General features: G+C 70.1%; 3 protein-coding genes across 8 annotated transcripts; 1 reads left to right on the top strand and 2 right to left on the bottom strand.

Moving 5' to 3' along the window:
- Nucleotides 1-330: 330 nt before the first annotated feature.
- On the bottom strand, nucleotides 331-13742 carry CEP131 (centrosomal protein 131). Of its 2 annotated transcripts, XM_079797543.1 has the most exons (26): nucleotides 13535-13742; nucleotides 12082-12283; nucleotides 11454-11563; nucleotides 10979-11093; nucleotides 10626-10753; nucleotides 10106-10213; nucleotides 9581-9715; nucleotides 8315-8432; nucleotides 7851-7967; nucleotides 7556-7685; nucleotides 7134-7228; nucleotides 6452-6631; nucleotides 5982-6155; nucleotides 5752-5877; nucleotides 5305-5430; nucleotides 4230-4346; nucleotides 3916-4018; nucleotides 3357-3558; nucleotides 2974-3081; nucleotides 2766-2883; nucleotides 2567-2641; nucleotides 1731-1873; nucleotides 1475-1652; nucleotides 1169-1365; nucleotides 615-675; nucleotides 331-528 (listed from the first exon to the last, which is right to left on the bottom strand). In XM_079797543.1, exons 2-26 carry the CDS (start codon nucleotides 12265-12267, stop codon nucleotides 454-456), a joined length of 3225 nt encoding a protein of 1074 aa, XP_079653669.1. In that variant the 5' UTR covers nucleotides 12268-12283; nucleotides 13535-13742; the 3' UTR covers nucleotides 331-453. The 2 variants fall into 2 exon arrangements, with proteins under 2 accessions (XP_079653669.1, XP_079653670.1); XM_079797544.1 differs by lacking the exon at nucleotides 4230-4346.
- Nucleotides 13743-15233: 1491 nt separating this feature from the next.
- TEPSIN (TEPSIN adaptor related protein complex 4 accessory protein) lies at nucleotides 15234-25251 on the bottom strand. Of its 5 annotated transcripts, XM_079797562.1 has the most exons (14): nucleotides 24021-25251; nucleotides 22577-22856; nucleotides 21682-21754; nucleotides 21372-21463; nucleotides 21134-21227; nucleotides 19725-19792; nucleotides 19528-19606; nucleotides 19361-19432; nucleotides 18913-19116; nucleotides 18103-18277; nucleotides 17886-17999; nucleotides 17688-17766; nucleotides 17394-17528; nucleotides 15234-16585 (listed from the first exon to the last, which is right to left on the bottom strand). In XM_079797562.1, the coding sequence occupies exons 2-14, from the start codon at nucleotides 22622-22624 to the stop codon at nucleotides 16037-16039; spliced, it is 1782 nt and encodes a 593-aa protein (XP_079653688.1). In that variant the 5' UTR covers nucleotides 22625-22856; nucleotides 24021-25251; the 3' UTR covers nucleotides 15234-16036. The 5 variants fall into 5 exon arrangements, with proteins under 5 accessions (XP_079653688.1, XP_079653687.1, XP_079653689.1 ...); XM_079797561.1 differs by lacking the exon at nucleotides 24021-25251 and having other exon boundaries at nucleotides 22577-22878; XM_079797563.1 differs by lacking the exon at nucleotides 24021-25251 and having other exon boundaries at nucleotides 21618-21754; nucleotides 22577-22877.
- NDUFAF8 (NADH:ubiquinone oxidoreductase complex assembly factor 8) lies at nucleotides 22938-24021 on the top strand. The gene is made up of 3 exons (XM_079797636.1): nucleotides 22938-23056; nucleotides 23203-23313; nucleotides 23681-24021. The coding sequence occupies exons 1-3, from the start codon at nucleotides 22973-22975 to the stop codon at nucleotides 23708-23710; spliced, it is 225 nt and encodes a 74-aa protein (XP_079653762.1). The 5' UTR covers nucleotides 22938-22972; the 3' UTR covers nucleotides 23711-24021.
- Nucleotides 25252-25259: the final 8 nt, after the last annotated feature.

Below are 25259 nucleotides of genomic sequence, written 5' to 3'. Positions count from 1 at the left end.
GCCTGGGCCCCACACCCCCGGCCGGGGCAGCGCGTCCAGACGGCCAGCAGAAAGGGAGCGGGAGCCTCCCGAGAGCCCCGTCCACTGCCCTCCCGCCCCTCCCAGTGGGCTCCCCTCCTTAAGGAGGCTCGGAGCTCCTTCGGGGGGGGGGTGGGGGGTGAGGGCATGCGTGTGCCGGTGCCGAGCCAGGGCCAGGCTGGGAAGGCGGATCTGAGCCAGGGTGGCAGGGCAGGTGGGGAACCTGGGGTCCCCTCCCCCTGCCCCCAGACCGCTCTGCGGAGAGGACCCAGGAGAGACAGGCAGGGACGCGGAGAATTAAGAAACAGCCCTTTACTGTCACAAGGCGGCCACGGCGCTCTCGCCGCAGGGCCCGCGGGCAGAGGGAAGGGGGCGGGTCCACCTCCCCAGACCCGCCAGCCGCTGCTGCCCGTCCTGTCTCGGGCCTCGGGGGCGTCACTTGGCGCTGGGCAGTGGCCGCCTGCGCTGCTCCAGCAGCTCCTCCAGGTGGTCGGCCCGCTTCACCGCGGCCTGCAACACGCACTGCGGTCAGGCCGGGCCGCCCCCCCCGCCCCCCGCTTCCCAGCCCCCCCCACCCCCCCCCACCGCGGACCCACCTGGTGCTGCCTCCGGAGGCTGCTCACGGCCTCCTCCTTCTTGGCCAGGGCCGCCTTCACCCTGTGGACGCAGGCGGGTTCGGGGGGTCTGCAGCCGAGTCCAGCTGGGGGGCTGGGGGGGGCCTCCACCCGCAACAACAGGAGGGCACCTGTCCTGCTCTCCCCCCCCGCCCCCGCCTGCTGACTGCAGGCACTGGGCTGTCCGTAGGAGTTGGGGACAGGAGCTGTGACCCCGTAGAACCAGCCCCTGTGGGTCAGAACCCACAGCAGGGACCTGGCTGTGCCACGTCGCCTCTCAGGGTGCCCGTGGTGGGCAGACAGGCGGGCAGACGATCCAGGGGACCATGGGGCCCCGGGCTGTGGGGTCTCACTCTTCACCTGGAGCCTCCGCCCTCTGCACAGCACCCGCCTCACCCAGGCAGGGCTGGGAGTTCCCCGTGGAGACGCACGGGGGCGCCCGCCTGGCCCGGCCCCCACAGGACGCCTGGCTTCTTCCTTGTCTGGAGCTGCGACCCCCACCCTGCCGCCTCCCCGACCCTCGGGCCGGCACCCACCTGGCGTGCACGTCCTCCAGCTCCGCCTGCTTCTCCCGCCGGAGCTGCTCCAGCTCCAGCCGCTGCTGCGCCCGCAGCTCGGCCAGCTCAGCCCTGACCTGCCGGTTCTCCTCCTCGGAGGTGGCCAGCCGGTCGGCGAACTCCTGGCGGAGCACCTGGGCCAGGCCGCTCCGCTCGCCCGCCAGCTGCTCGTTCACCTGGTGGCGGGGATGGCAGGGGCCGTGAGCCCGTGCCCGTGGACGGAGCCCGAGGTGGACAGGAGCCTGCGGAGGCAGAGAGGGCCAGGCCGCCCGCCCGCCCGCTCACCGCCTTCGCTTCGGCCAGGGCCTTGTCCTTCTGGCGCACCAGGCCTTGCAGGCGCGCGCCCTCGCCCTCGGCCTCCGCCAGCCGCCCCTTCAGCTCGGTGCACTGGTCCTGCAGCCTCCGCTGCGCCTGCTCCAGCGCCGCCAGCTCCGCCTCATGCTGGTCTCGGAGGCGCTTGACGCTGCAGAGGAGGCGCGGCCAGTCAGGCCACCCACGCCCCGCACGGCCGGCATGGTGCCCTCCGCCCGGGCCAGCTCACCGGCTCTCGGTGGCCCTCTCGCTCTCCTCCCGGGCCTGTGTCATGTCAGCCTCCAGCCGGCGGATGACCAGCTCGATGTCCTTGTCGCGGCCTCTCCGGATCTCCTCCTTCAGCTCCTGCTCCCGGCTCAGCAGCCACGCTTCCTGGGGGAGGCAGGACTCCAAGGGGATGGCCAGGGTGGCGGGAGGCGGCCCAGGCCGATTCGTGGGGGCGGAGGGGGCCTGAGCTCTGCCCAGCACTGCCCCAGCCCTTCCCCCAAGTGTCCGGAGCACCAGCGGGACTGCGGCAGGTCCAGGTGACCCCGAGGGGAGCGCTCCGTCCGTCCTCAGGGGAGGGGCCAGTCACTGGGACCCAGTGGGAGACCGAGGGGCGCAGCGGGTGCCGGCAGGGGGCCGGACACATGACAGGGCCTCGTCTGGGGCTGAGGGTGGCCGGGCGCCCCATGATTGGGGTGAGGGCATCAGGGGGGTGGCCTCTCAGATGAGGGTGGGCACTGGATATCTGGACACTCGGCAAGTTTAACACGGTGCCCTTTGACCCTGCTAGCTCCCAGGCTCAGGGAGCCCTCTGGGCGGCTGTGGGAGCAGGACCGGGGCTGCTTGGCCACCGGGGGGTCGCCAGGGCAGTGGGCAGTTGCACCCCGCAGCTGGCTGAGTGTGGCAGTTAAGCTGGGGAGGGAGGAGAGGAGCGCTCCCCTCGGGTCACCTGGACCTGCCGCCGCCCCGCTGGTGCTCCGGACACTTGGGGGAAGGGCGGGGGCTCGCTGGGCAGAGCTCAGGGTGAACCGCCAGCGAGAACCAGGCCCGGGCCCAGGGGAGGCCCAGAGGCAGACCCACCTCCTTCTTGGCGCAGTTGGCCTCCCACAGCCGCCGCTCCACCTCCAGCTGCTCCTTCAGGGCCTGCAGCTCCATCTGCGGGCGGGCGGCGGCCATGAGAGCAGCCCCGCCCCGCTGCCCCCCCTCCCCCGTGCCCTGCAGGGTCTCCCTTCGCCCCGAGCAGGGCTCCCCGTGGGGCTGGCGTGGACGGGAGACAGACCTGGTGCCGCTGCTCCAGCTCCTCCCGCCCCTTGTCCAGCTCGGCCCGCAGGGCCCGGGCCCTGGCCGTGCTGCTCTCCTCCAGCTGCTGCCGCAGGTCCTCCAGCTCCGCCCGCTGCCTGCAGGCCCCGGAGGTCAGTGCGCGGGCGGGAGGGGGGGCGGGCGGGGGGGGGGCGGGGGGGCAGGTGGACGGCGGGCACCCCCAGCACCTGGCGGCCTGCTGGCCCAGCCGCTCCTTCTCCTCGGCCACCTCGCTGTAGAGCCGCCGGCGCAGCTGCTGCAGGTCCCGCTGCTCCTGCTCCAGCTGCTGCTCGAAGCTGCGGAGGAAGGAACGGCTGGGGACGCGGCCGGGGCAGGGGAGCCCCGCTCAGCACCCACCGTCCCGGCCACCCCCTGCCGCCCAGGGCGTGGTCCCTCGGCACCGGCTGGTGTGGCTGCTGCCCTCCCGGCTCGTGGGCAGGGCCGCAGCTCAGCTCTGGGTCCCCATTTTCAATCTGGGGGTCCTGAACCCCCTCCAGGCTCCGGGCACACCCCAGCTCTGCTCGGACCATGGCCCCCGTGCCCTGTGGGGCGCCGGGAGGGGGACACCCACCGCTGCTGGGTGCGCGCGCGCTCCTGCTGGGCCAGCGCCTCCTTCTCCTGCTCCAGCTGCTCCCGCAGCGCCTCCGCCTGGCGCCCGTAGCGCTGGGCCGCCCGCTCGTCCGCCTGCAGCAGCTCGGCCGCGTGCAGGCTGCGCAGCTTCTTCACCTCCTGCTTGTGCTTGGCGATCAGCTTCTGGATCTCGGGCTCCAGGCCTGGGGGGGCGGGGTAGGAGCACAGCACTGCAGGGACCCCGACCTTGGCCCTGCCCTCCCCATCAGCGCTGCAGGGACCCTCAGTCCTCACCCCTGTGACGCCAGGGCTAGTCCCGCCAGCACCCCCGTCACTCTGGCCAGTGGGGGGCCCTGGCAGTACCCCGGCTCCCGGGAGGAGGGAGCCCTGGGGAGAGGGTGCACTGGGACCCGCTCTCTAAGGGGAGGAGCCACGGGACAGGTGGCAGGAGACCTGAGCCCAGCCGAGCGCCCACAGGGCCCCGTGGGCCCGCACCGCCCGAGCCCGCGCCCCCTCCCCCAGCCGTGAACTGCCCCCTCGTCCTCTCGGCCGCCGCCCACCTCTGACCGTGATCTCCTTGATCTTCCGGGTCTTCTCGTTCATCCACTTCTCCCTGCGCGCCTTCTCCGTCGCGCTCATCAGCTCTTTGAGCTTCTTGATCTCCTACCGGCGAGAAGACGGGCGTGGGCAGGAGCTGCCGGAGGCGGGGACAGGCGCCCGCCCGCACCGCTGGGGCTCTAGTGCGGGCTGTCGGGGCGGGCACCGCACGCTCCTGCGATCCCAGCACCAGGTCCCGGCACCAGCCCGTGACTGGCTTTGAGGCCGGGCAGGGGCTCGGCGGCGTGGTCTGCAGGCGGGCGCCGCGGCCGCTCACCAGCGCGTGCTGCTCCCGCATCTGGGCCTCCCTCTCCTGGCGCCTCTGCTCCCCCTGCTTCAGCTCGGCCACCACGGCCCCGCACTTGTCCCCCAGCGCCTTCTTGTCTTCGATCAGCTGCATCGGGCGGGAGGTGCGCCAGGTGAGGCCCCGCCCGCGGGACCCCGACACCGGATGGTGCCTCTCCCCCTGCCGGGGGCCAGCACGCCAGCTGGGGCTGGGCCACCCCGCTGAGCCCCTGTGGTCAAGGTCAAGGTCAAGGGGCCACAGCTGTCACCGCCCTCCACGCCCCCATGGCCCCCAGAGCTGAGTGGAGTCTCCTGACGACGGCTGGAGCCACCGGGCTCCCTCCCTCTGCACAGACCTTGCCTCTGCCCAGAATAGGACCCGGCAGAGGCAGAGGCGAGGCTGAGCGCAGGGGGAGCTGGGAGCTCGCAGCCCTCACGGGGCCTCCAGCTGCCACCAGGCGCAGCCGCCCAGGACTCAGCGGCCCAGAAAGCACGGGAGCGGCTCCGGAGCGGCGCGGTGGGCACTCAGGGGGTCATGTCTCCTGCGGACACCGCCCCCGTCGGTCCTGAGCGGCCCAGCTGGTGCGCCCTGCCCACCTGACCCTGCCGCCGCCCGCCATGCTGGGCCAGAGGGCAGGGCTGTGAGCCTTGGACTAGCCCCATGGTTGGCAAACGGCGGCTCGCAAGCCACATGTGGCAATTTGGCCCCTTGATGTGGCTCTCCCACAAAATACCACGGCCTGGGTGAGTCTATGTTGAAGAAGTGGCGTTAGAAGAAGTTTAAGTTTAAAAAATTTGGCTCTCAAAAGAAATTTCAATCGTTGTCCTGTTGGTATTTGGCTCTGTTGACTAACGCGTTTGCCGACCACGGGCCTAGCCCATCGAGCGGTGGACACCTTCTCCCTGCGGGGGAGACACTGCCCACTTCCAGAGGGAGACACACCCGCCCGGGAGGCCGTGGGCCTAGAAGCTCCCTGAGGCCCTGTCCCTGACCGTCCCTGACCTTGACCCTGTCCCTGACCCCAGGGGCCCTGACCCCGCCCTGTGCCGGCTCCCGGCGGCCTCACCTGGTCGATGAAGGACAGGTGCCGCTGGATGGTGGCCTCGTAGTGCTCCCTCTGCTGCCGCAGCTGCCGGCCCAGCTCCTTCTCCGTCTCCCTGACCCGCCGGATGGTGAGGTCCCGCTGCTGCGCCTGGGGGTGCGGGGAGGGGGCCCCAGAAGATAAGGACCACTCAGGGGGCACTCATACCACATCCGGAGGGCAGCCTGGGGCAGAGGCGGCGACGGCCCACGCAGGCGCCAGCGGAGATGGTGGTGACAAGTAACGGGCGGCGGGGGCGTAGGGGCGGCGGGGGCGTGGGGGCGTGGGGGCGGCGGGGGCGTGAGGGCGGCGGGGGTGTGGGGGCGGCGGGGACGTGGGGGCGGCGGGGGCGTGGGGGCGGCGGGGGCGTGAGGATGGGGGAGTGATGGTGGCGGGGACGCGAGGGCGTGGTGGGGGTGACGGGGTGCTCACCAGCGCCCGCTGTAGCAGCGCCATCGCCTGCTTCTTCTCCTCCACCTCCAGCTTCAGCCGCATCACAGACGCGCTCACCTCGGACGCAGACTCCAGGCGCCGTGGCCCCTCCTCCAGCGCGAGCCCCTGAGGACGCGCCGTGTCAGGAGGTCCGGTCCCGGGGGATCTGCCACCCGTCCTGCCTGGGCACCCGCACACCTGGGGACCCGCACCCCTGGGGACCCGCACACCTGGGGGTCCGTCGGCCGCTCCCGCCCCGACTGCTCCATCTCGTCCAGGAAGCACATGATGCTCTGCAGCTTGGCCTCCGACAGCAGCGTCCCGTCCTCCGGGGGCCCGGCGGGCGCACTCAGCTTCCCCAACTTCTCCAGGTTGTCGGCCGTCAGGGAGCTGGCATCGTCCTCCTGGGGAGGGGCTCGGCTGGCCTTCCAGGACCTCCTGGGCCCCGGGGCAGGGCACGGGGGGAGGGGACGGGGGGAGGGGGAGGGGAGGGCAGCTGGGCCTGGGTGGGAAGCAGGGGCCCTCGCAGGGCATGGCTGAGGGAGATAGTGCCCGCCCCCCCCCCCGGGTCACTCGGGGGCCCTAAGCCGCAGATGCCCTGGGTGACGGGGTCGCCAGGACCCACCTGGTCCTCATTAGGGACCAGGAGAGCAGGAGGGGCCCAGGGGTGAGGCGGCGCCAGGGGAGGGCACCCGGTCACCTCGTCGCTCCAGGCGTATCTGTCCTTGTGGTAGGCCCTGGGGCGGGGCAGCGGCTCCGGCGCCTCCTCCAGCAGCCGCAGCGTGTCCAGCAGCTCGTCCAGGGTCGCCCTGCACTGGGCCCTGCCCCCAGGGCCACCCGTCTCCAGGGCCTCCCCAGCCGCGTCCTGGGTGCTGGCGTCCTGAGGCAGACGGGTGGGCGGGAGAAGCTAGCGCGGCCCTAAGAGGCCGACAGCCCCCGAGAACCGTGGGCGAGGCTGGGCGCCCACTCAGCCACGAGGACCGGGCGTGCCAGACCCACCTCCAGGGAGACAGACGGGCGGCTGAGCGGGGGGTGTGGGGGCCTGGCCACCACCTAACCTCTGAGCTTCCAGCTTTGTGGGCCCCACCCCAGGGCATCGGTGCCCACCCCGCAGGACCCCAAGCCACCAGGGACCCCTTCCCTGCGGTGCAGCAGCCGTTCCTGGCTGAGCAACCACAGCTGTAGAGGGGCAGGGCAGGGCAGGGCAGGGCAGGGGAGGGGATGGGAGGGGAGGGGCAGGGGTAGGGGCGGGGAGGGGCAGGGCAGGGCAGGGGAGGGGATGGGAGGGGAGGGGCAGGGGTAGGGGCGGGGAGGGGCAGGGACAGAGGTAGGGCAGGGGAGGGGAGGGGCGGGGCGGGCCGGCGGAAGGGCTGTGACCACACCTGCGGCTTGCCGTCCGGGAGCCTCTGGGCCTCTGGGGAGGTGTCGGGGACAGGCGGGCAGGGGTCCTCGGGGTCCGGGGTCCGGAAACTGGCCCCTGCGAAGCAGAACAGGGCGTCGGCACCCCGGCGGGGGGGCCCTGGGAAGAGGCCGGCTGGAGGCCTCGGGGAGCAGAGGGGACACGGGGCCTGGCCTCTGCTCTGTGGGTCCCATGTGTCCGGCTCGAGAAGGTGGGGCAGGAGGGAGGGGCAGAGCCTGGGTGCCGTACAGCGAGGCCCTCCTCCACGGAGGGGGGGGGGGGTTGGGGAGGGGAGGGAGCTCACCCTGGGCAGCAGGGGCCCCAGCTCACTCAGGGACCGGAGCCTGGGGACAGAGCGGGAGGCGGGGGTGGGGGGGGGGGCAGGGCTGCAGGCTCTCCACTCACCCGTGTTGTTGGCCTTGGGGGTCTGCTGAGCGCTGTCTCCTGGCCGCAGGGGAGGCTCCTGGGCCGACCGGGGCTTCCCCGCCTCCTGGGTCCCGTGGCCGGACTTCTGGGCTCGCCGCTGCTGCAGCTCCTGCGGGGCGACCCGTGAGCAGCCCGCCCACAGGACCACCCTCGCCCTCCGCTCCCCCCCCCCCCCCCGCGAGCAGCCCGCCCACAGGACAGCGGTCGCCCTCCACACTCGGCCCCCTCCCCCCGCCCCCCGCCCCCCGCCGTTGCTCAGGCCCTCAGCCCGCACCTGGATGGCCGCCCGTCGGGCCTGGCGCGCCTTCTCCTCGCGGGCCTTCCTCCGGGCCGCCTCCCTCTGCCGGTGCAGGCCCAGCAGGTCGCCCTCCGCCTGCCGCCTCTGCTGGCCCTGGGAGAGGCGTCGCCGGCCGGGGGTGAGCTCCCACGGCACCCGCCCCCGCAGACGCCCGCCGGGGTTCTGCAGCCGCAGGAGACAAGCCTACCCTCTCGTGGCTCTTTCGGGCGAGGGGACGGCTCTGCGTCACGGAGCAGGGGCCCCAAAACCAGAAACCGATTTGGACCTCTCAGCCGGGATGGACCCGGCCGGCATTTCCCGACACCCAGGCCCTGCCGACCGAGGGACCGAGGGAGCGGCTCAGGGCGGGGGGAGGGGGGCCCGACGGGTGTGGGCCCCAGAAACCCCGTCTGAGGCCCCAGGTTCCCGCCCGCCCCGGCACGGCTCACACCCACACCGACCTCCAGCTTGGATGCCAGCAGGTGTCCCAGGCTGGCGGCTTGGGCTCGGCGCCGCTGGGCCTGGTGCCGGTACCAGCGCTGGATGGTGATGGCGGCCTGGTTCACCTGGTGGATAAACCTGGCGGAGAGCGGACTCAGGACCCCGAGGGCAGCGGCTGAGCAACAGCCTCCCGGGCCCCCAAGGCCCAGTGGGGCCCCCAAGCGGCGGCCTCTGCTCAGGTGGCCAAGGGCCCTGCCCGCACAGACTCCACTCACAATCCCAGGTCTACGTGGCGTGGGCATTACTACGTGGCGTGGATGTTACTCAGTGGACATTACTACGTGGCGTGGGCATTACTCAGTGGACATTACTACGTGGAGCTGATTAAACAAGAAGCCTCAGCCTCGGTGCTCGGCCAGGGCACAAGCAAAGCGCCAGATGGGCAGTCACCTGCTGGGACAGGCACACAGGGGTCCCCACGTGCTAAGGTGGGGGAGGGGAGCCTTCCTGCCCAGAGCTGTTTGGATGTTTGTAACATCACTCACTCCACACGGGTTAATGCTGCTGGAAAAGCTCCCAGGGGCAGGGCAGGGGCAGGGGCAGGGGCAGGGGTAGGGGTAGGGGCAGGGGTAGGGTAGGGGTAGGGGCAGGGGTAGGGCAGGGGCAGGGGTAGGGGTAGGGGCAGGGGTAGGGTAGGGGTAGGGGCAGGGGTAGGGCAGGGGCAGGGGTAGGGGTAGGGGCAGGGGTAGGGTAGGGGCAGGGGTAGAGGCAGGGGTAGGGCAGGGGCAGGGGAAGGCGCTCTGAGTTTGGACTTCCACCCGGGGTTGCCTTGGCAGGGCCAGGCCGAATGATTTCGAGGCCCTTGTACGGCCCGTGGGCCGGACGTTCCCACCCCTGCTCTAGGGGACGGCAGGCGGTGACCCCAGCCAGGGAGGTTGTCACTGAGCGGCTCCTGACCCAGAGGGACGCACGGCCGGGCCCCAGCAGGAGCACCCCCCCCCCCCCCCCCCCCCCCGCCGCCCAGCACTCGCCACAGGTCCCTGGGCTGCCCCGAGGTGCTGGCTGGGTTTTCGGTTCTCAGCTCATTCCCACTCGACCGTAACTGCCTCCTCAAGTTTGCTTCAGGCGCTAGGAAGCCTGAGCTTTGCTACAACGTGTCCACCCCGGACCCTCCGCCGCGGCCCGGCCCCCTCATCTGCCTTTTCCGGACGCCTCGGGAGAACGCAATAGGACCGTGTGTCTTTCCAGCCATGACGGGGGAAGGCCCATCGCCGGAGCCTGGTTACCTCTCGGCCTCCTCCTCCGTCACCTCCCGCCGCCTGAGCAGGCCCCCGGCGGGCCCCGCGCTGTTCCGGGCCGCGTTCTGGGGCTTCCCGCAGCCGCTGCCCTCGCCCTCGCGGGTGGCCGCCTTGACGAGGTTGCTGACAGGAGGCAGAGGAAGAAAGGCTCGTGGCGCCAGCCCAGCCCACTCACCGCCCGGGGCCCTCTGCCCGCCCCGGCCCTGGGCCTGCAAGGAGGCGCCGCCGCCGAGGGGAGCCGCGGGCCGGCCCCGTCCCACAGCCACCGGCCTCCCGAGTGCCCGTCCGGCGGCACCCAGTTCACTGAAAAGGCCAAAGGGCCTCAGAAGTCACCGATCCCAGAGCAGGAAGGTGCGTGAGGACCCAGGCCGACCCTGAGCACACGGGGTGGCTGCGGCTTCCTCAGAGGGACCCCACCCGTGAGCGTGCGCCCACCAGGCCCGGCCTGCGCCCCCTCCGGCGCTCTGGGGGGACGCGGCAGCAGGTGGCTCCCCAGGCCGGGCCGGGCCTCACTTGAGGGCGGGCGCCGCGCGGTTGGAGCTCTTGGGCGCGGTGTCCGCGGGGGCGTGGTTGTTGTGCACCATGGTGGTGACGCAGTTGCCCACGGCCGCCTTGTTGCTCCTGCGGGAGACGGAGGCGGGTCAGGTCCCCAGTCTCTCCGGCCGGTGTGCCCCTGCCTCCCCGGCCCCGGCCTGGCCTCTTCAGACGGAAGCCCCAGCCGGGGCCGCGCAGAGCCTGCCTGTGAAGACACGCCCTCGCAGCCCCTCCTGGGGGCCCTCGGGGAGAGCCAGTCACTCACTCACTCATTCATTCACTCATTCATTCATTTGCTCACTCCTTCACTCACTCACATTCATTCACTCCTTCACTCACTCCCTCACTCCTTCGCTCGTTCACGCTCTCTCACTCTCTCTCTCTCTCTGCCTCCTTCACTCACTCCTTCACGCGCTCCAGAGCGCTCTGGTCTGGCCACAAACAAGACGAAGCACCTGCCCCATGTGGGTGGGCCACGGGGCACCTGCGGAGGGCGCACCTGTTGTTGGCAGTGAAGTTGGGTGCCAGGGACACGGTGCCCTCTCTCCTCCGTGGGCCCGCCGGCGCGTCCAGGGCATAGGGACTCCGGGCGTCGGGCGGCGAGGGGAGGGCCCGGGGCTGGTCGTCCTGGCGGTGAACGCAGACGCGCTTCAGCCGAGAAGAGACGCAGCCGCACGCGGCTGACGCCCAGCCCCTCCCTGCCCCACGGCCTCACTCACAGCCCGGCGGGCTGGCCCCGCTCCAGATGGAAAGCTGTGGTCAGGGCTGCGCACCCCCTTGCCCCCTGACAGGGGCAGCAGAACAGAGCGGGAGCCAGGCGACTCCCGGGCCCCTCAGCCGCCCGGCTCTCACCAGGATGTTCCACGTGGCCCCCTTCTCGCTGGAGGCACTGCTCACACTGGCCGGCCTCCGGTTCGCACCGGGGCTGCTCTCGAAGAGCGTCAGGAAGTCGGGGGGCTCCGCCGGCCTGGGCAGACAGGAGGCAGGGACAGTCAGGAGCACAGCGGGGACGGCTTAGGTGACGTTTCCGGCTCCTGGCCCGACAGCCGAGCCTGGAAGGGGCGAGGCCCTGCCCGTGGCCACGACCCCCCGGAACAGCGCCGCCGGAAGAGGGGCGAGTAGGCAGGGGACGTCGGCCCTGAGCCCACACCTCCACGCGCAGGGACGACAGGTCCAGACGCGACCTGCCTGCCCCCAGGACTGGCCCGAATGAAGGGCACCTCAGGCCCCACTGTCCGGCCAGTGCCCACCCTGGTGAGGCCGGAAGAAGGGCTGACAGAGGCAGGACAGAAGCAAGTGGGGGTGACCAGAGGGGGTCAGAGGTTACCTGAGGGGGCCGGCCCACGCCTGCTTGGCTTGTGGCTGGTGGACCTGCGTGGTGCTGCTGGACCTGCGAAGGTTGTTGATGGCCCTGGCGCTCCCGGGCCCCGTGGCCTCCTGCAAAGAGACACCACCAACCGTGGCCCCGGCTCCCCGCTCACGCCGTGCGGGGCGCAGAGCAGATTCAGGGGGAGCGGTGGGGGGGGGGGGGTGGCAGGAGCAGCAGGGCCGCCATCAGCCTCCCTTCTGGAAAGAAGGGGACCCCCCCCCTCCCCACCCCCCGCAGGCGCCTGGAGCTCAGCCAGCGAGCCTGCCCGCCAGCTCCCCGAGGCCTCCGGGAGCCTGTCCCCAGCCCGCCGGCCAGCCCGCTGCGTGCGCATTTAAACAAACCCCGGCGCTGATGGAGGGAGGGAACTTGGCACGAGCTTGGCCCCGGCAGGCCTAGGGCCTGGCCTCGCCCTCTGTAAGTTCACGCCTGGTCCTTCCTGCTCTCCAGGAGGCCACGGGGCTGGGTGGGGCAACGGGCGTGAGGTGCTGCTGAGGTGCGGAGCTCACCCGGAGTCAGATGCCCCCGATGGCCACGCCCCGTGAGGTGCGAGGCCCGGGACCCCGGAGGCCCCAGCTCTAGCACTCACCAGCGCCTTCCTCTTAGGCTCGCTGCCTGTGGCCACGGAGATGGAGCGGGCGATAGGCTTGGCGGCAGAGGCGCTGTTGGGGCGTCGGGACATGGGTGGAGGGAGCCCCGTCAGACTCAGGTCCAAGCCTTCCAGGCTGCCCTCGGGGGGCCTGGGGGGGCTGCTGGTGGCCTGGGAGCCTTTCATGGTGGACGAGAGGGCCCTGGGCAGGTGAGGAGAAGTGCAATGAGCCCCCCACAGAACCGGGTCCGTGCACGCCGCCTCTGGCCAGGCCCCGGGGGGCCTGGGGCATTGGCCTGCTGCCCCCAAGCTCCCTGGGAAGGCGGCGGGCCCCTCCTCCCCCAAACCAGGCCCAGAGCAGGACCGCGAGCGATGAACAGCACAGACACGGCCTACGGGGACAGGGCCACCTCTGGCCTTAAAACCCGCTGGGCCCGGCCGGTGCGGCTGGCTCCGTGGATGAGCGTCAGCCTAGGAACCAGGAGGTCACAGTTCGATTCCCGGTCAGGGCACGTGCTCGGGTTGCGGGCTCCATCCCCAGGTTGGGGGGCGTGCAGGAGGCAGCCGATCCGTGATTCTCTCTCATCATGGATGTTTCTCTCTCTCTCCCTTCCTCTCTGACATCAATAAAAATACATTAAAAAAAAAACCTCTGATGGCCCCCAGGCACAGAGAACAGAGTCCAAACGCCTCCCCCTCAGAGCTGACCCGGAGCGCGTGGCCTCCTCACGCCCCCTCTGCCCCTCCCTCTGCCCCAGCCACCAGCCTCCCTGCGGCCGGAGGACAGGGACTCGGACTCGGCCAGCAGCCCTCGGCCTGGGCCCCTCCCCGGGGTGTCACAGGCCCTCCCTCTCCTGCTCCACCTGGCCACGGCCACGGCCACGGCCACGGTCACCGGGCCCGGCTGCTGGCCTGGGACAGGCGCTCGAAACGAGTGGTGAGCTCCGTGAGCTCCGTGGGCGAGCGGGCACCAGGGCGACCCCAGGGGAGTGAGCCCAGCCCTCCGGGCCCCGAGGGCTCTGGCGGGCACGCACCCACGGTGCCCACGGTCAGTGCTGCAGCCCCGGCCCCGCCATCACCAGGCCCGCCGCCCCAGGTCTGCGTTTCCGGTTGTGCGGGTGAAACGCCCCCTCTCCCCGGGCCGGACCGGCCTCGCCCGCGGGACGAGGCTGCCCCCTGCCCGGCCACTCGGCGGCGGCGAGCGGGCCTCCCCGCGGGACCCCAGGCCGGACCTCGCCTGCTCCCGAAGCGGGGCCTCGCGTGGAGCGGGGGTCTGGGGTCTGGGGCCTCCGCCGGCCGCTCCGCCCCGCCAGCCTCTCACCCAGGGCTCCCCGTCTCCCTGGGGCTGGGCTCACGGGGCGGGCCGGAGCCTGCGGACCGGGAGGCCGAAAGCGGCCCCGCCTGGGTCGGGCCCCCGCGCCGTGCAGGGGCCTCTCACCTGCACGTTCCTCACCTGCGCGAGCCGGCCCGGGCGCGGGGCCTGCGGGGCCCGAGGCGAGGGGTGCGCGGGCCCGCCTGGCTGGGACGCGCGGGGCCCGGGCTTTGGGCCGCCGACCTCGCGCCCCCCGCCCCGGCGCCGGCACCGAGGCCCGAGGTGACAATGAAGCAGCCGAGGGGGACGAGCGGCGGCAGCTAGCAACCAGCAAACAGCCCGCACCTCCTCCGGGGCCTCACCAAGTCCCGCCTTTCCTGCCCGCGCCGCTCCCGGATTGGCCCCCCAGTGGGCCGCTCCGGCCGTCGTGAGAGTTCATTGGGCCGCTCGGCTGTCTTTCGGGAAGTTCAAGCCTGGGAGGAGCCGCAGAGACCCGCGGGGGGGCGCTCCGCCGTGGCAGCGGGCTGCCGATTGGACGCGGCCGGCGTGGGCGGGGCCTCGAATGGTGTGGGCGGAACCTGGGCAGGAGCGAGGGGCAGGGGCGGAGCAAAGGGCGGGCGGCGTGGTCGGGGTCCCGCCGGCCTGTGGGGCACCCACGCCGGCCCTGGCCCCCACGCAACCCCGGAGATTTCTATATTTCTAGTTTTGCTGAGTTTCTCCTCATGAATGGATGTGGGATTCTGTCCCGCTCTTTTTGCGTTTTTCCTTAGTGTGCGAATATGGAGAATTACACTGATTTTCGGGTGTTAAACCAGCCTTCCACACCCACGATAAATTCCACTGACCGTGATGTATTACCCACTTATACTCTTTTTGTATATTGCTGGGTTCTTTTTGCTAGTGTTTTGTTAAGGATTTTTTTCATCTATTTTCTAGATCAAGTGCACATGGACCATTCCCCAACACAGGCTTATAGTCTGGGCCATAAAACACACGTTAGCAAAAATCTGAAATTTTTTACAATAAAATGTAAGTCATACAAAATGCTAAATTACTGTATCAATTAACAGCAGGCAAACATACCTTTAAATAACCCATTGGACAAAAAGGAGGTCTCAAGGTGAGCTAGAAACTATTCCGAACTGAATAAAAATAAATCAGAGTTCCTGGGATGCAAAGCAGCAGAGAAGAAAATTTACAACATTAAAATGCTTTATATTAGAACATAATAAAGTTCTCAAAAAATCATCTGCGCTTCCACCTTGAAGAACTAGAAGAATATAAACACCACTGAAGGTAGTAAGAGCAGAAATCAATGAAGTAGAAGCACAAAAGCTGCAGAATAATAAAAGCAGAAGTCAGTTCTTTGAAAAGTTCGATCTTAATAAACTTCTAATCAGACTAAGAAAAAGAGAGGAAAACACTGTCAATATCAGAAAGGAAGGATGGAACATAAAAGGGCAATTTGACAACTTTCATGAAATGGACTGATCCCTTAAAAGACACAAGTAACTGAAATTCACAAAGAAACGTATGACCCAAATAGTCCTATATCTTCTTAAGAAATTGAATTTCAAAGTTAAAAACTTTGCAATTAAGAAAATTATAGGACCAGATAGTTCTACTGGGGAGTTCTTCAAAACATTTAAGAAATAATGGCTGTCCCTAACTTGAGAAGTCCTCCGAGTGTGCCCCTTAGTAAGGCTATTTTATTAAAGCGCGCGCCCGCGCACACACACACACACACGCGCACACACACACACACGCGCGCGCGCGCACACACACACGCGCGCGTGTGCGCGTGCACACACACACGCGCAAGAAGGAAAAGCACTCGGTGAGACGACCGGTTTATTTAGGAAGCTCCCCGAGGCCGCCCTGCACACTCTGCAGGAAGCAGCCACTGCAGAGGGCGCCAAGGTCACACGGGGGCTGGCCCCAGGCAGGGCCCGGGGAGTGGCTGCCCATGGCCTCCTGCAGAGGGAGGGCTCTGAGCTCAAACAGAGATCCAAGCAGTGGTTCAAATCCACACAAACTTCTTTCCGAGAGCAAGGCAGGTGGGCTCCACGGGCCCCGAGGCCCTGCCGCCCGCCTCCCTGCGCCACGGGAGTTCCAGGCCGGAGAGCCAGCCTCTGGGAGGAGGGGGAGAACCGAGGCCGCCAGGGTCCAACTCTCCTGGCCGGGCTGTCTGCACCTGGCCCCTCCGGACACGTCCCCCATGAGACAGCTCGACAGGGCCTGGCCTCCGAGCTCCATCACCAGCCCCCCTCCTTCCCCACCCTCCAGGGAGACGGCGGGGCCCCTCTGCCGCGGACGGACAGTGCTCAGGTCGCCAGACCGGATGGCGGTGAGCCAGGAGGCCCAGCAGCCCCGGGCCCACCGGCCGCCAGCCTTCCGCGAGCTCAGCCCCTGGGCCTGCAGACACCGGGGGGCTCTGCACCCCACCCACTCCGCGAGTCCTGCCAGCGCTCCCTGCCTCCACGTGGTTCTGGCGAGCTCGTGGCTCCTGCTCATTCCTGGACGGCTTGTCCACGCCGTGCTCACCTGGCTGGGCTGCTCCCCACACTGAGGCCTCAGGGTGAGGGAGAGGCCGAGGCAGAGCCGGGCTGAGGGCGGAGGGGACCGTGCGCAGTCACTGCCGGGTCATGAGTTCAAGAAGGCGAAAGCCGACAGCTCTGAGCCAGGAGGCTCTGGGGCTGCCACCCTGTGTGACAAGGTCCACGGGGGCTGTGGGGGCTCCTGGGCACCAGTCCCAGCCTCCACCAGGCGGGGGCAGGCCACCAGCTCCATGCCAGCAAACAAGGACGTGTGGCCGCTGCTGGCCCCCGGGCCCCTCAGGCAGCCGCTGGGGCCTGGGCCCGATGCCGGTCCTCCATTTAGAGCGTCCGAGCCCGACCGGCCCTGCTCGGGTCTGGCCTCCTGGTCTCTGGAACCTGCTAGTCTGGGCTCGGCCTTCCTGGTGCCCCCGAGGGCTGGGATGGGGCGCCCACCCAGGGCGGGAGGGGCTGCAGGGCCCCTGGGGGAGGGCAGGGCTGAACTCAGAGGCTGGAGGAACTCGGGGCCCCCGGCGAGAGGCACAGCGTCCGTCAGCAGGTCAGCCGGGCCCACACGCGGGGCGGCGGGGCGGGGCTCGGCCAGCGGCCTCCGGGCAGCGGCGTGCTGTCGGCAGGAGGCTTCTAAATGCCTCAGGATCTGGGCGTGGGAGGAAGGGACCTGGTGAGGGCCCAGTGGTCCTGGGGACCCTGGAGGGCACACCGCCCTCTCCGGGCCTTCCTCTAGCGCTGCCCAGGACAGGCGGAGCGGCTACCGGTCGGTCCTCTGCGAGCCGTCTCTGCGCTGCCTTCCCACCCTGGAGGGCTGCCGGGCCTCGAGCTGCTTACACACCAGGCACACCAGGTGCCCGGACGCCTGCGACCTCCCCTCTGCTGCCTCGTGAACAGCTTCCCTGCCGTCGGACCCGGCGCCCGGGGAACAGTGTGCCTTCAGCCATGGCAGCCTCGCCGATGCTTGGATGAAGGACAATTCGGGGACTGGAGACTAAGGGTCTGAACTTCCAATGGCCACAGAGGAAGCGGGACGAAGCGGAGGGATGCCAACAGGCAGGGGAGGTGCGGGCCCGGCTGCGGGGGTGTGGGGCCAGTGAGAGCCCAGGCGGCCTCCCAGTTCGGCGCTAGCAGGGAGGGGCTGCCCACTGGGGAGCCGATCACAGACCCGTGAGCTGTGACACGAGGTGCAGAAAGGGGAACAGATCCACCCGAGCAAACAAGGAGGGCTTCCCACAGGAGGCGGCACATGAGCTGAAACACGGGGGAGAGGAAGCCACCCACAGGGCAGAGCTGCTGGGCAGTAAGGCGGGTGAGCAAGGACAGGGAGGCCCCGAGCTGTTCTAGGGCACGGCCTGTCCAGGGCAGCAAGCGGCAGGGAAGAGGGGGCCTGTCTGGAAAGGACCGGAGGGATGGGGGGTCCCCGCACCCACTCCTCTGGGCCCGGCGCTGCCCACCTTGGTGGCCTTGCTGGTCACGGGCCCGGGGCTGCCGGCGCTGAGCTCCTGCAGGCACGGCCGGGCGAGGAGCAGCATGTGCTCCTGGGAGAGCAGGTCCGTGCACCCCAGGGCGGCGATGGCGCCCAGGGCTCTCTGTGGACACGGGAGGGGGTCAGCAGGCTCCACCCAGAAGGCCGAGTCCCCAGGACCTCCTGGCAGCCCCACTGCCCCCTGTGCTCACCCCCCACCCCTCTCCCAGGCAGACCCAGGAAGGGGGTCACCGTGTCCGCCCGCTCGCCCACGCCTCCTCACCATCTGCGCGTGCTCGCCGGGCCTGCCCAGGCGGCGGGTCAGCAGCTCCAGCACCGCCTCGCAGTTGAGCAGCCCACACCTGCGGGAGGGGCACCGGGCAGGACAGGTGGGCAGGCAGGCGGCCAGGCCCTTCCCTCGGGGGGTAGCGGGGAGGGAGGGGACGGGGGGGGGGGGGGGGGGCCTTGGTCAGGGGCTCACTCTTTGATGAAGCGCTGAGCCTCCTCTGGGCTCAGGGAGGGGTGTGGCCCCTGTGTCACCGTCTGGACCAGGCTCAGCTCCTGCTGGCAGTCGCTCAGGGCCATGGCCTCCACCCTGCAGGGCACAGCGGGTGGGCAAAGGGCCGGGCCCTTCCAGACCACGCCCCGCTGGGCGGGACCCCGACAGTGAATGCCTGGAGGGGCCGAGGCTGGCTCACCTCTCAGCCTGCTCGCTGGGCGCCCCGCTGGCCCCCGAGGGGCTGTCACTGCCCGACCAGGTGCCCGAGCCCGAGGCCCTGCTCCGGCCGTTCTCCTGGCAAGAACCCCGAGAGCCGGGGCTGCCGTCCTGCTCGTCCCAGCCCCCGCCCGCCTGTCCCGGCTGGTGTCTCGCGGCTGGAAGAAAGGAGATCGCGGGTGAGACCCGGGGCCTGACTGGCCTCACACCCACCTCCCGGGGACCCCAAGACTGGGGGACCTAGGGGACCCGAGAGGGCGCCCCAAGATGTGGACAGGGTGCTCCCTCACACAGAGGTAGGGGGGACACACCGGCCTGGGGCTCAGGCCAGGGAGACCCTCGTCACTCGGGGACACCCCCCTCCTGTCTCACAGCACGTCTCTTCAGTCAGCCTGTGCCACTGTCCAGCCTTCGACGCATGGGCAGAGGCCAGCCCTGGCTGAGGGCCGTCGGGCAGAGCCACCCAGACGGGGCACAGGGCACAGGGCCACCCACCGCACGGGGCGCGGGGATGAAAGGGTTTCTGGCCCAGCCCACGTCTGGGCCTGCTCCTGGGAGCTGGGGCCTCGGCCTCAGCCAGCCCCGCCCACCCACTGAGCCCACGCCGGGCAGCACCGCCTTGTGAAGCCACCAGGGGGCGCGGGTGGCATTGGTGGCCGGCGGAGCCACGGCAGTGTGTCAGGTGGGACGGGCTGCCCTCCCCTCGCCTCCCTCAGCTGGAGCCCGGCTCCGCTCAGCCCCGCAGGTGGCAGGAAGGAGCCCGCGGATGGACGGGGAGAGTCGGACCCGATACCTCGGGCACCCGGGAGGGCTCCAGGGGGTGGGCTCCCAGGGGCGAGGTGGCCGTGGCTGGCGGAAGGCGTCACAGCAGGTTGGTAGGCGTCCCCCTGCAGCTGGGGCCCCTGGGAGCCGGGGCCGCCGGGCCCAGGGCGCACGGCACTGGCAACCGCCTCTGCGGCCTTCTGGAGGGTGGCGAGGAAGGCGTCCCCCGGGGAACCTGCAGAGCAGCGGGCGATGGCGCCGGCCCAGGGCCCTCCCCCTCCAGGGACCGAGCCTCAGAGGCCGAGCTGTGACCACCGGGCAGCACAGCGGCCGGACTCAGCTGAGCCCCGCGCTCCTGTGCCTGCTGCGACCTCCCGCCCACGCCGCGTCTGCGTGCCCATTTGTTGGCACGGGCCCTTCCTGCCCCGAGTCCCTGTCCCGGCCGCCCAGCCCGCGCCCAGAGTCCAGGCAGCACTCACCCGTGGGACCAGGCTCCTTGCTGTAGCCGAAGCCCTGGAGGGCGCTCTGGGGCCGGGACTGGGAGCCCATGCCTGCGGGAGGACCCGAGTCACCCTGATACTTGGAGAGGAGGCCCCTGGGCCCCACCCCAGGGGAACCCCGTGACGGGCTGGACAAGGCTGCGTACCTGCGGGAGGCAGGGCCCTGGGAGGCTGGGACGGGGGAGGAGGGGACAGGGTGTCCGAGAACAAGGTGCTCCCCAAGTCCTAGACAGGAGTGAGGACGCTCAGTATGGCCACACATCCGACTGTGACCCCGCCCCCCCCCAGAGGGCCACCCAGCAGGAGAGCCGCTGGGTCCCCGGGGAGCTGGTCCCGGGCTCACCTGGGCGGCCGCCCGCACCTTCTGGTACAAGCTGTTCCCATGGAGAGGGTCCGGGGGCCCCGTGAACCCTGCAGGGCAGGAGGGCGGGCTGAGCGGGCGCTGCCCCAGGCCCCGGGCTGGACCCCGCAACGGGTGAGCGCACCGTCCTGCCCAGCCCCGACCAGGTGAGTTTCTGAAACAGATCTGACCTCCAGTCCCCGTGTGACTTCACTTCCAGGTCAAAGTCGCTCCTGCACCCTGGAGCCTGGCGAAGGCCCGCTCCCCGTCAGGGCCCGCCGCCCGCCCACGCGGCCCCTCGGCCCTCCCCACCCACAGCAGCGAGGCCTCCACCGCCTCCCCCTGCGCTCCTCACCTGCCACCTAAGCGCCCCCCTCAACCCGCTCCCCCTCCCGAGGCGACAGGAACCGGTTCTTGTCCAATTCAAACCCCTCAGCGGTGCCCAGGGACTTTAGGGTGAAACCCAAAGGCTCCCTGAAAGGCTCCCTGGGCCCCGCCCCAACCTGGACCCGCCACCGCCAGGCGCCGGCTCTCCCTGCTGTGAGCTCGCCATCCTCGCCGAGGGTCCCTCCCATCCCAGCACCACCATATCCCTGTCCCCGAGGGCGACAGCCCCACACAAACCTCTCGGCACCATCACCCTGGGGGCCGAGCGCAGAGCACACAGGCCACAGGGGCAACGGGGATGGGGGTGCCCACAGGCCGTGGTAGCTGAGGGTCTCCCACAAGCACATGGGAGCCAAGAGCAGCTCGGCCCGTCTGGTGCTGCCCTCTGGGGGCGGCCTGGTGAGGTGGTTCTTGCCAGAAGGGCAGGCCCTTCCAAAGACTCCTTCAGGGCCCACAGGGATCTGGGGGCGGTGCACCCCCGAGACTGACCTGGGCCAGGACTCCCACCCACTGAGGGGAAGATCTCAGGCCACGTGCCCAGTCCTTGTTAGGGAGACGCACAACCACCCCAGCTGGGGGGTGAGGGGCGGTGAGGGTGGGCTCCACCCAGACCCACCTGGCGCCGGATCAGGCCAGGCCAGGCCCCGCTGGGGAAGCCTCAGAGGTCCCTCCCCCGCTCCCCACCCCCCCAGGCTTCCTATGCTGCCTCTGCCTCGGCCTCGGCCTCGGCCCCCGAACTGCCCTGGGGAGGACGAGCCTGTGGCTGGGCAGGAGGCTGTGCGCTGGCCGAGCACCGAGTGTGCCTGCCGGGCACTGGGACAGGCAGCGGACAGTCGGTCCTAGCAGAGCACCGACAGGAACAGTCGTTAATTAGCACGAGCGCGGCCACGGGCCCGGAGGCACGGACACTGGAGACGAGGACCCCACAGGTGGAGGAAGCAGATGCTGGGGGCAGAGGGCCCAGGTGAGGGCCCAGAGAGCAAGGGTGAGGGGGGTCCGGGGGTGGAGGCCGCCCGGGCTGGTACCTGCTGCTTCCTGGATGAAGGCTGGGTTGCGCTTGAGGATGAGCAGGAAGGAGGAGGAGCCGTGGCCACACAGGTGCAGCATGATCTTCAGCACCTGGGGGGACGGTCACGTGGGGCAGGGCCAGGGCCAGGGCCAGGGGCACCCCTGGCTGCCTCCCGCCCCTCCCGCCTCACCACCCACGGTGTGAGCTCAGGCCCTGACCTGACCCCCAGGGTCTGCAGCCACTCCCTGCCTCACCTTGAGCTTCACGCGGCCAGAGCCGCTGTGTAGACGGTTCAGCAGGTACTCCAGGAGACACTGGCTGCTGCCCAGCGACTCGTGGGATATTTCTGGAAGGCGCTCGGGTTAGGGAAGGAGCGAGCTGACCGGGGCCTCACTGTCACGAACCGCTTAGGGTGCCCTCCCTGCAGGCACCCACCCCAGGCCCGGGTTCAGGAGCATCGGGCACCTGGGGCCTCCGGGGCTCCCAGGCCCCGCCCACACCACGTTGCTCTGGTGAAAGGGCCCCGGGCGCCCAGGGCCCTGCGCGGGGACACGGGGAGGATACTGGCGATCTCCTCGAACAGGTAGCCCGGACACGGCACGTCGTCGTCGGACGTTCCCTTCAGGAGGATCGGGAGCTGAAAGGCAGTGAGAGCCCCGCCATGAGTGGGTGGTGCACGGGGGAGCCCACGGGGCCACCAGAGGGGCCAGCCATCCCCGAGGGGCTCCTGGGGGCACCGGCTTCCACGCATCTCGTTGTTGGCGCGCTGCCCGGTGAGGGACCGAGGGGACAGCGATGGTCCCACTGGCGGCAGGCAGCTGGCGGGAGACCTGGAGAGGCGCCCTTCTGCTCAGGTCGGGCAGGGACAGCCCCCAGGCCTCTCCGCTGACAGCCGGGCAAGGGCCCCTTTCACACCTGCGTGTCCACTGGCAAAGCCGAGAGCAGAGGGGAGCCCTTTCCCAGCGGAGGGCGGGCGCGGTCCGTCTTCCCGGAGCAGATGGGCAGCGTGGCACGGCCCCCAAGCCGGACGCACCCACGGCGGGACTTCAGGGAACAGCCCACGGGGTAAGCCGCAGGAGAAGCGCTGCCCGCGCCGAGTGCTGATGTGTCAGCGCAACCAAACGAGCGCACGTGCCGCGCTGCCTCCCCAGCGCGGGGTGGGCACCGGAACCCCGTTCCCAACGCGCCTCGCCCAGCACAAGGCCTCGGGGACACTCGGGACAGCGCGGGCCGCACTCCACAGCGCGAAGGCAGCTGCCTAGTGTCACACGTGCCCGACTGTCACGCCAGGCTGTGTGCACCCACCGCCGACACCAGGGGGCGAGGGAGGGGGGCCGGCGGGGGGCGCGGAGCCCGGGAGGGGCCGGGGCGCGGGGACCCCGGCCGGGAGGCGGATGGCTGTGGCCCAGGGCGAGGCGGGGGAGGCGGCGCGCAGCGGGGTCGGGCCCCCCGCACTCACCCGGTGCAGGAAGCTCAGCCGGTCTCGCAGCAGCGGCGCGGCGGCCATGATGCAGGTCACCTTCCGGCCCTGCCCCGATCCCAGCCCCTCCAATCACCGCGCGGGTCTGGCCCGTTGGCCAATCGCTCGCGTGGGGCGGGCCCTGAGGCGGACTTAGGTCAACAAGTTGAGCCTTAGCCAATCCGAAGTCCCCGGTCAATGACAGACAGCCTACCAGCCAATTATAGAGTTCCTGGAGACCGCGGTTCCGGAGAGACAGAGGCGAGGGCTGAAACCTGACCTATTAGAAAGCAGAAGAAAGGTGATGGACGGAAGCGTCAACCTATCAAGGGGTGGTTTCCCGGAAGGGGACGGACCCAAAATGGCGGCGCCCACGGGTACCAGGAAGAGGTGCTCATGTCGGGGAACGGAGCGGTGTGGGGGCGCGTGCGATGCCGCCTCCGCGCCTTCCCTGAGCGCCTGGCGGCCTGTGGGGCTGAGGTGAGGAGCCGTGGGTCGGGGCAGCACCTGCGGGACGGGGCGGGGGGCGAGGCGCTGGCTGGGGGCGGGGGGGAGAGGCGGGGGCTGCGCCGGGACCCACGGGCCCCGAGGCCGAGGCGACCCTGTCCCGCGCCACCCGTCCCCAGGCCGCCGCCTACGGCCGCTGCGTGCAGGCGTCCACGGCCCCGGGCGGCCGCCTGAGGAAGGACCTGTGCGCGCAGGAGTTCGAGGCCCTGCGGCGCTGCTTCGCCGCCGCGGTAGGTGGACGCGCCCCCTCCCGGCCCCGCGCCCCGCCCCGCCTCGGGGAGTGTCCCGCTGGCCTCCCTTCCCTCTCCCGCGGTCGGTGTCGGACACAGGCTGGTGCTGCCGACGCTGCAGGCCGACCCTGCCCGCGCGACCCCGCCGCCACGAGCCCGTGTGCCGGCAGGTGGGGAGCGTGACGGGGTGTGTGAAAGCGGTGCCGTCCCCAACCCAGAACCGCACACCCCGCGGCCCAGCCCCGCCGCGTACAGCCGGGCCCCTTCTCTGGGAGGCACTCGCGGGGAGACGGCGTTTTCCTGGCGGTCCTTTGGAGCCACGTCTGACTTGGGACAACGCGTTCAGACAAAACGCTTCGTCTTCCAGGCCAAGGACACCCTGAAGGCAGGCCCCTAGGCCGGACGAGGGCGCAGAGCCAGCGCCTGGAACACCCAGAGCCCTCGGGGCGAAGGGACTGGGCCCGCCCCGCCGGAGGAGCCGGAGGAGCCAGAGGCGGGGGGCTAGAACGGGCGCGGGGAAGCAGCCCGAGGCCCATCGGGTCCGGCCCGTCTTGGTGCTGCGCGCAGGGGTGCGTGGGGCCTGGCCTCGCCCCCAGGAACCCGCCGGCGGCGTGGGCTGCGGGACGCGCTGCCTCCGGGGTCTCGTTTTTTAGAGAATTCCCACCAATAAAATGTCACCTGAACCTCACGACGCCGCTGGACGTTACCTGTGGGTTTACAGGAGGAACCAAAGCTGCCAGACGGACAGCGGGAGGGGGAGCCCGGCAGCCCCACGGCCTGGCCTTGGCGGGAACAGGCGCGGGGCTGGGGGTCTTCGTGGGGGGCAGGAAGGCCGCGCCCAGGGCGGGTGTCGGAGCCCAGCAGCTTCTAGACCAGCGAGCCTGCAGGCCCCCTCCCCCCTCCCCCCGCGTGTGGGGCCGCCCCGCCCAGCGCGGTCCCCCTGGGATGGGAGCCGGGCGCTGTCCTGAGAACCACACACACAGGCCCCCGAGGGCCTCAGCCCGCAGCTCCTGGGCGCCACCCGCTGGGAGCGTGGGCTGCTCTGAGCGCCCCCTCCAGGGGCACGGAGGTCACACAGTCCTTGGGCTCCACCGCCCTGGCGCCCCTGAGCCCCAGAACCGGGGCCTGCGCTTCTGTCTTCTCGTAAAACTCCAGAATTAGCCGACTCCCCAAGTGGCGAAACCTCCAGGTCTCAGATGCGAGTGTTCATCTCAGTGAGACGGTCCCTGGTAGCTTTGTGGGGCGCCGCCCTTGTCCTGAGCTGGGGCTGCTGGGCAGTCACGTTTCTCAGCAACCAGTGGATCTCAGGGCAAAAACGAGTGGCCCCCCCGCCCCCACCGCCGGGGTGAGGGAGACATTCCTGCTGGGAGGGTGGGCCTGTCTGATGCTGCCCAGACCTCAGCTCAGCCTAGCTCAGCCCAGCTAGTAGGGGAGGGGGTGTCCAGCCCGGGGCATGGACTTCTCCCTGACCCTTCCTCCCTCCACTCTGACCTCTGACGGCTTTTGGCATCTCCACTGGGCACACCTGTCCCACCTAGTGCTCCCTCCTGCCGCCCTTTCCAGCTCCCCTCCCGCGGCAGAGGAAGCTCCCACCCCTGGGCCTCATCCCCAGGCTGCTGCGGGCTGCTCTGCTGCCCGGCCGGGTGCACCTCAAGCACCCAGGAACCTCACAAGATGTCCAGAGGCGCTTCCCCAGGCACCCAGGCTCCCCCAGACCAGGGCTCAGGAGGCAGCTCGGCCTCGGGAAATTCCATTCCTCTTACCCATTGTAGTCGCCAAGCTGCCCAGTGCATAGAACTATAAACATTTAAAAATGGCCCTGGCTGGTGTGGCTCTGTGGTTAGAGCGTCTGCCTGTGCACCAAAGGGTCAGGGGTTCGAGTCCCAGGCAAAAGCATGTATCTGGGTGGCAGTTCATTCCCTGCCCCCGTTGGGCACAACCGACCA

Source organism: Cnephaeus nilssonii (assembly GCF_951640355.1).
Source record: "Cnephaeus nilssonii genome assembly, chromosome: 19".
Taxonomy (NCBI): Eukaryota; Metazoa; Chordata; class Mammalia; order Chiroptera; family Vespertilionidae; genus Cnephaeus; species Cnephaeus nilssonii.
This window is presented reverse-complemented; position numbering and strand designations above follow the sequence as displayed.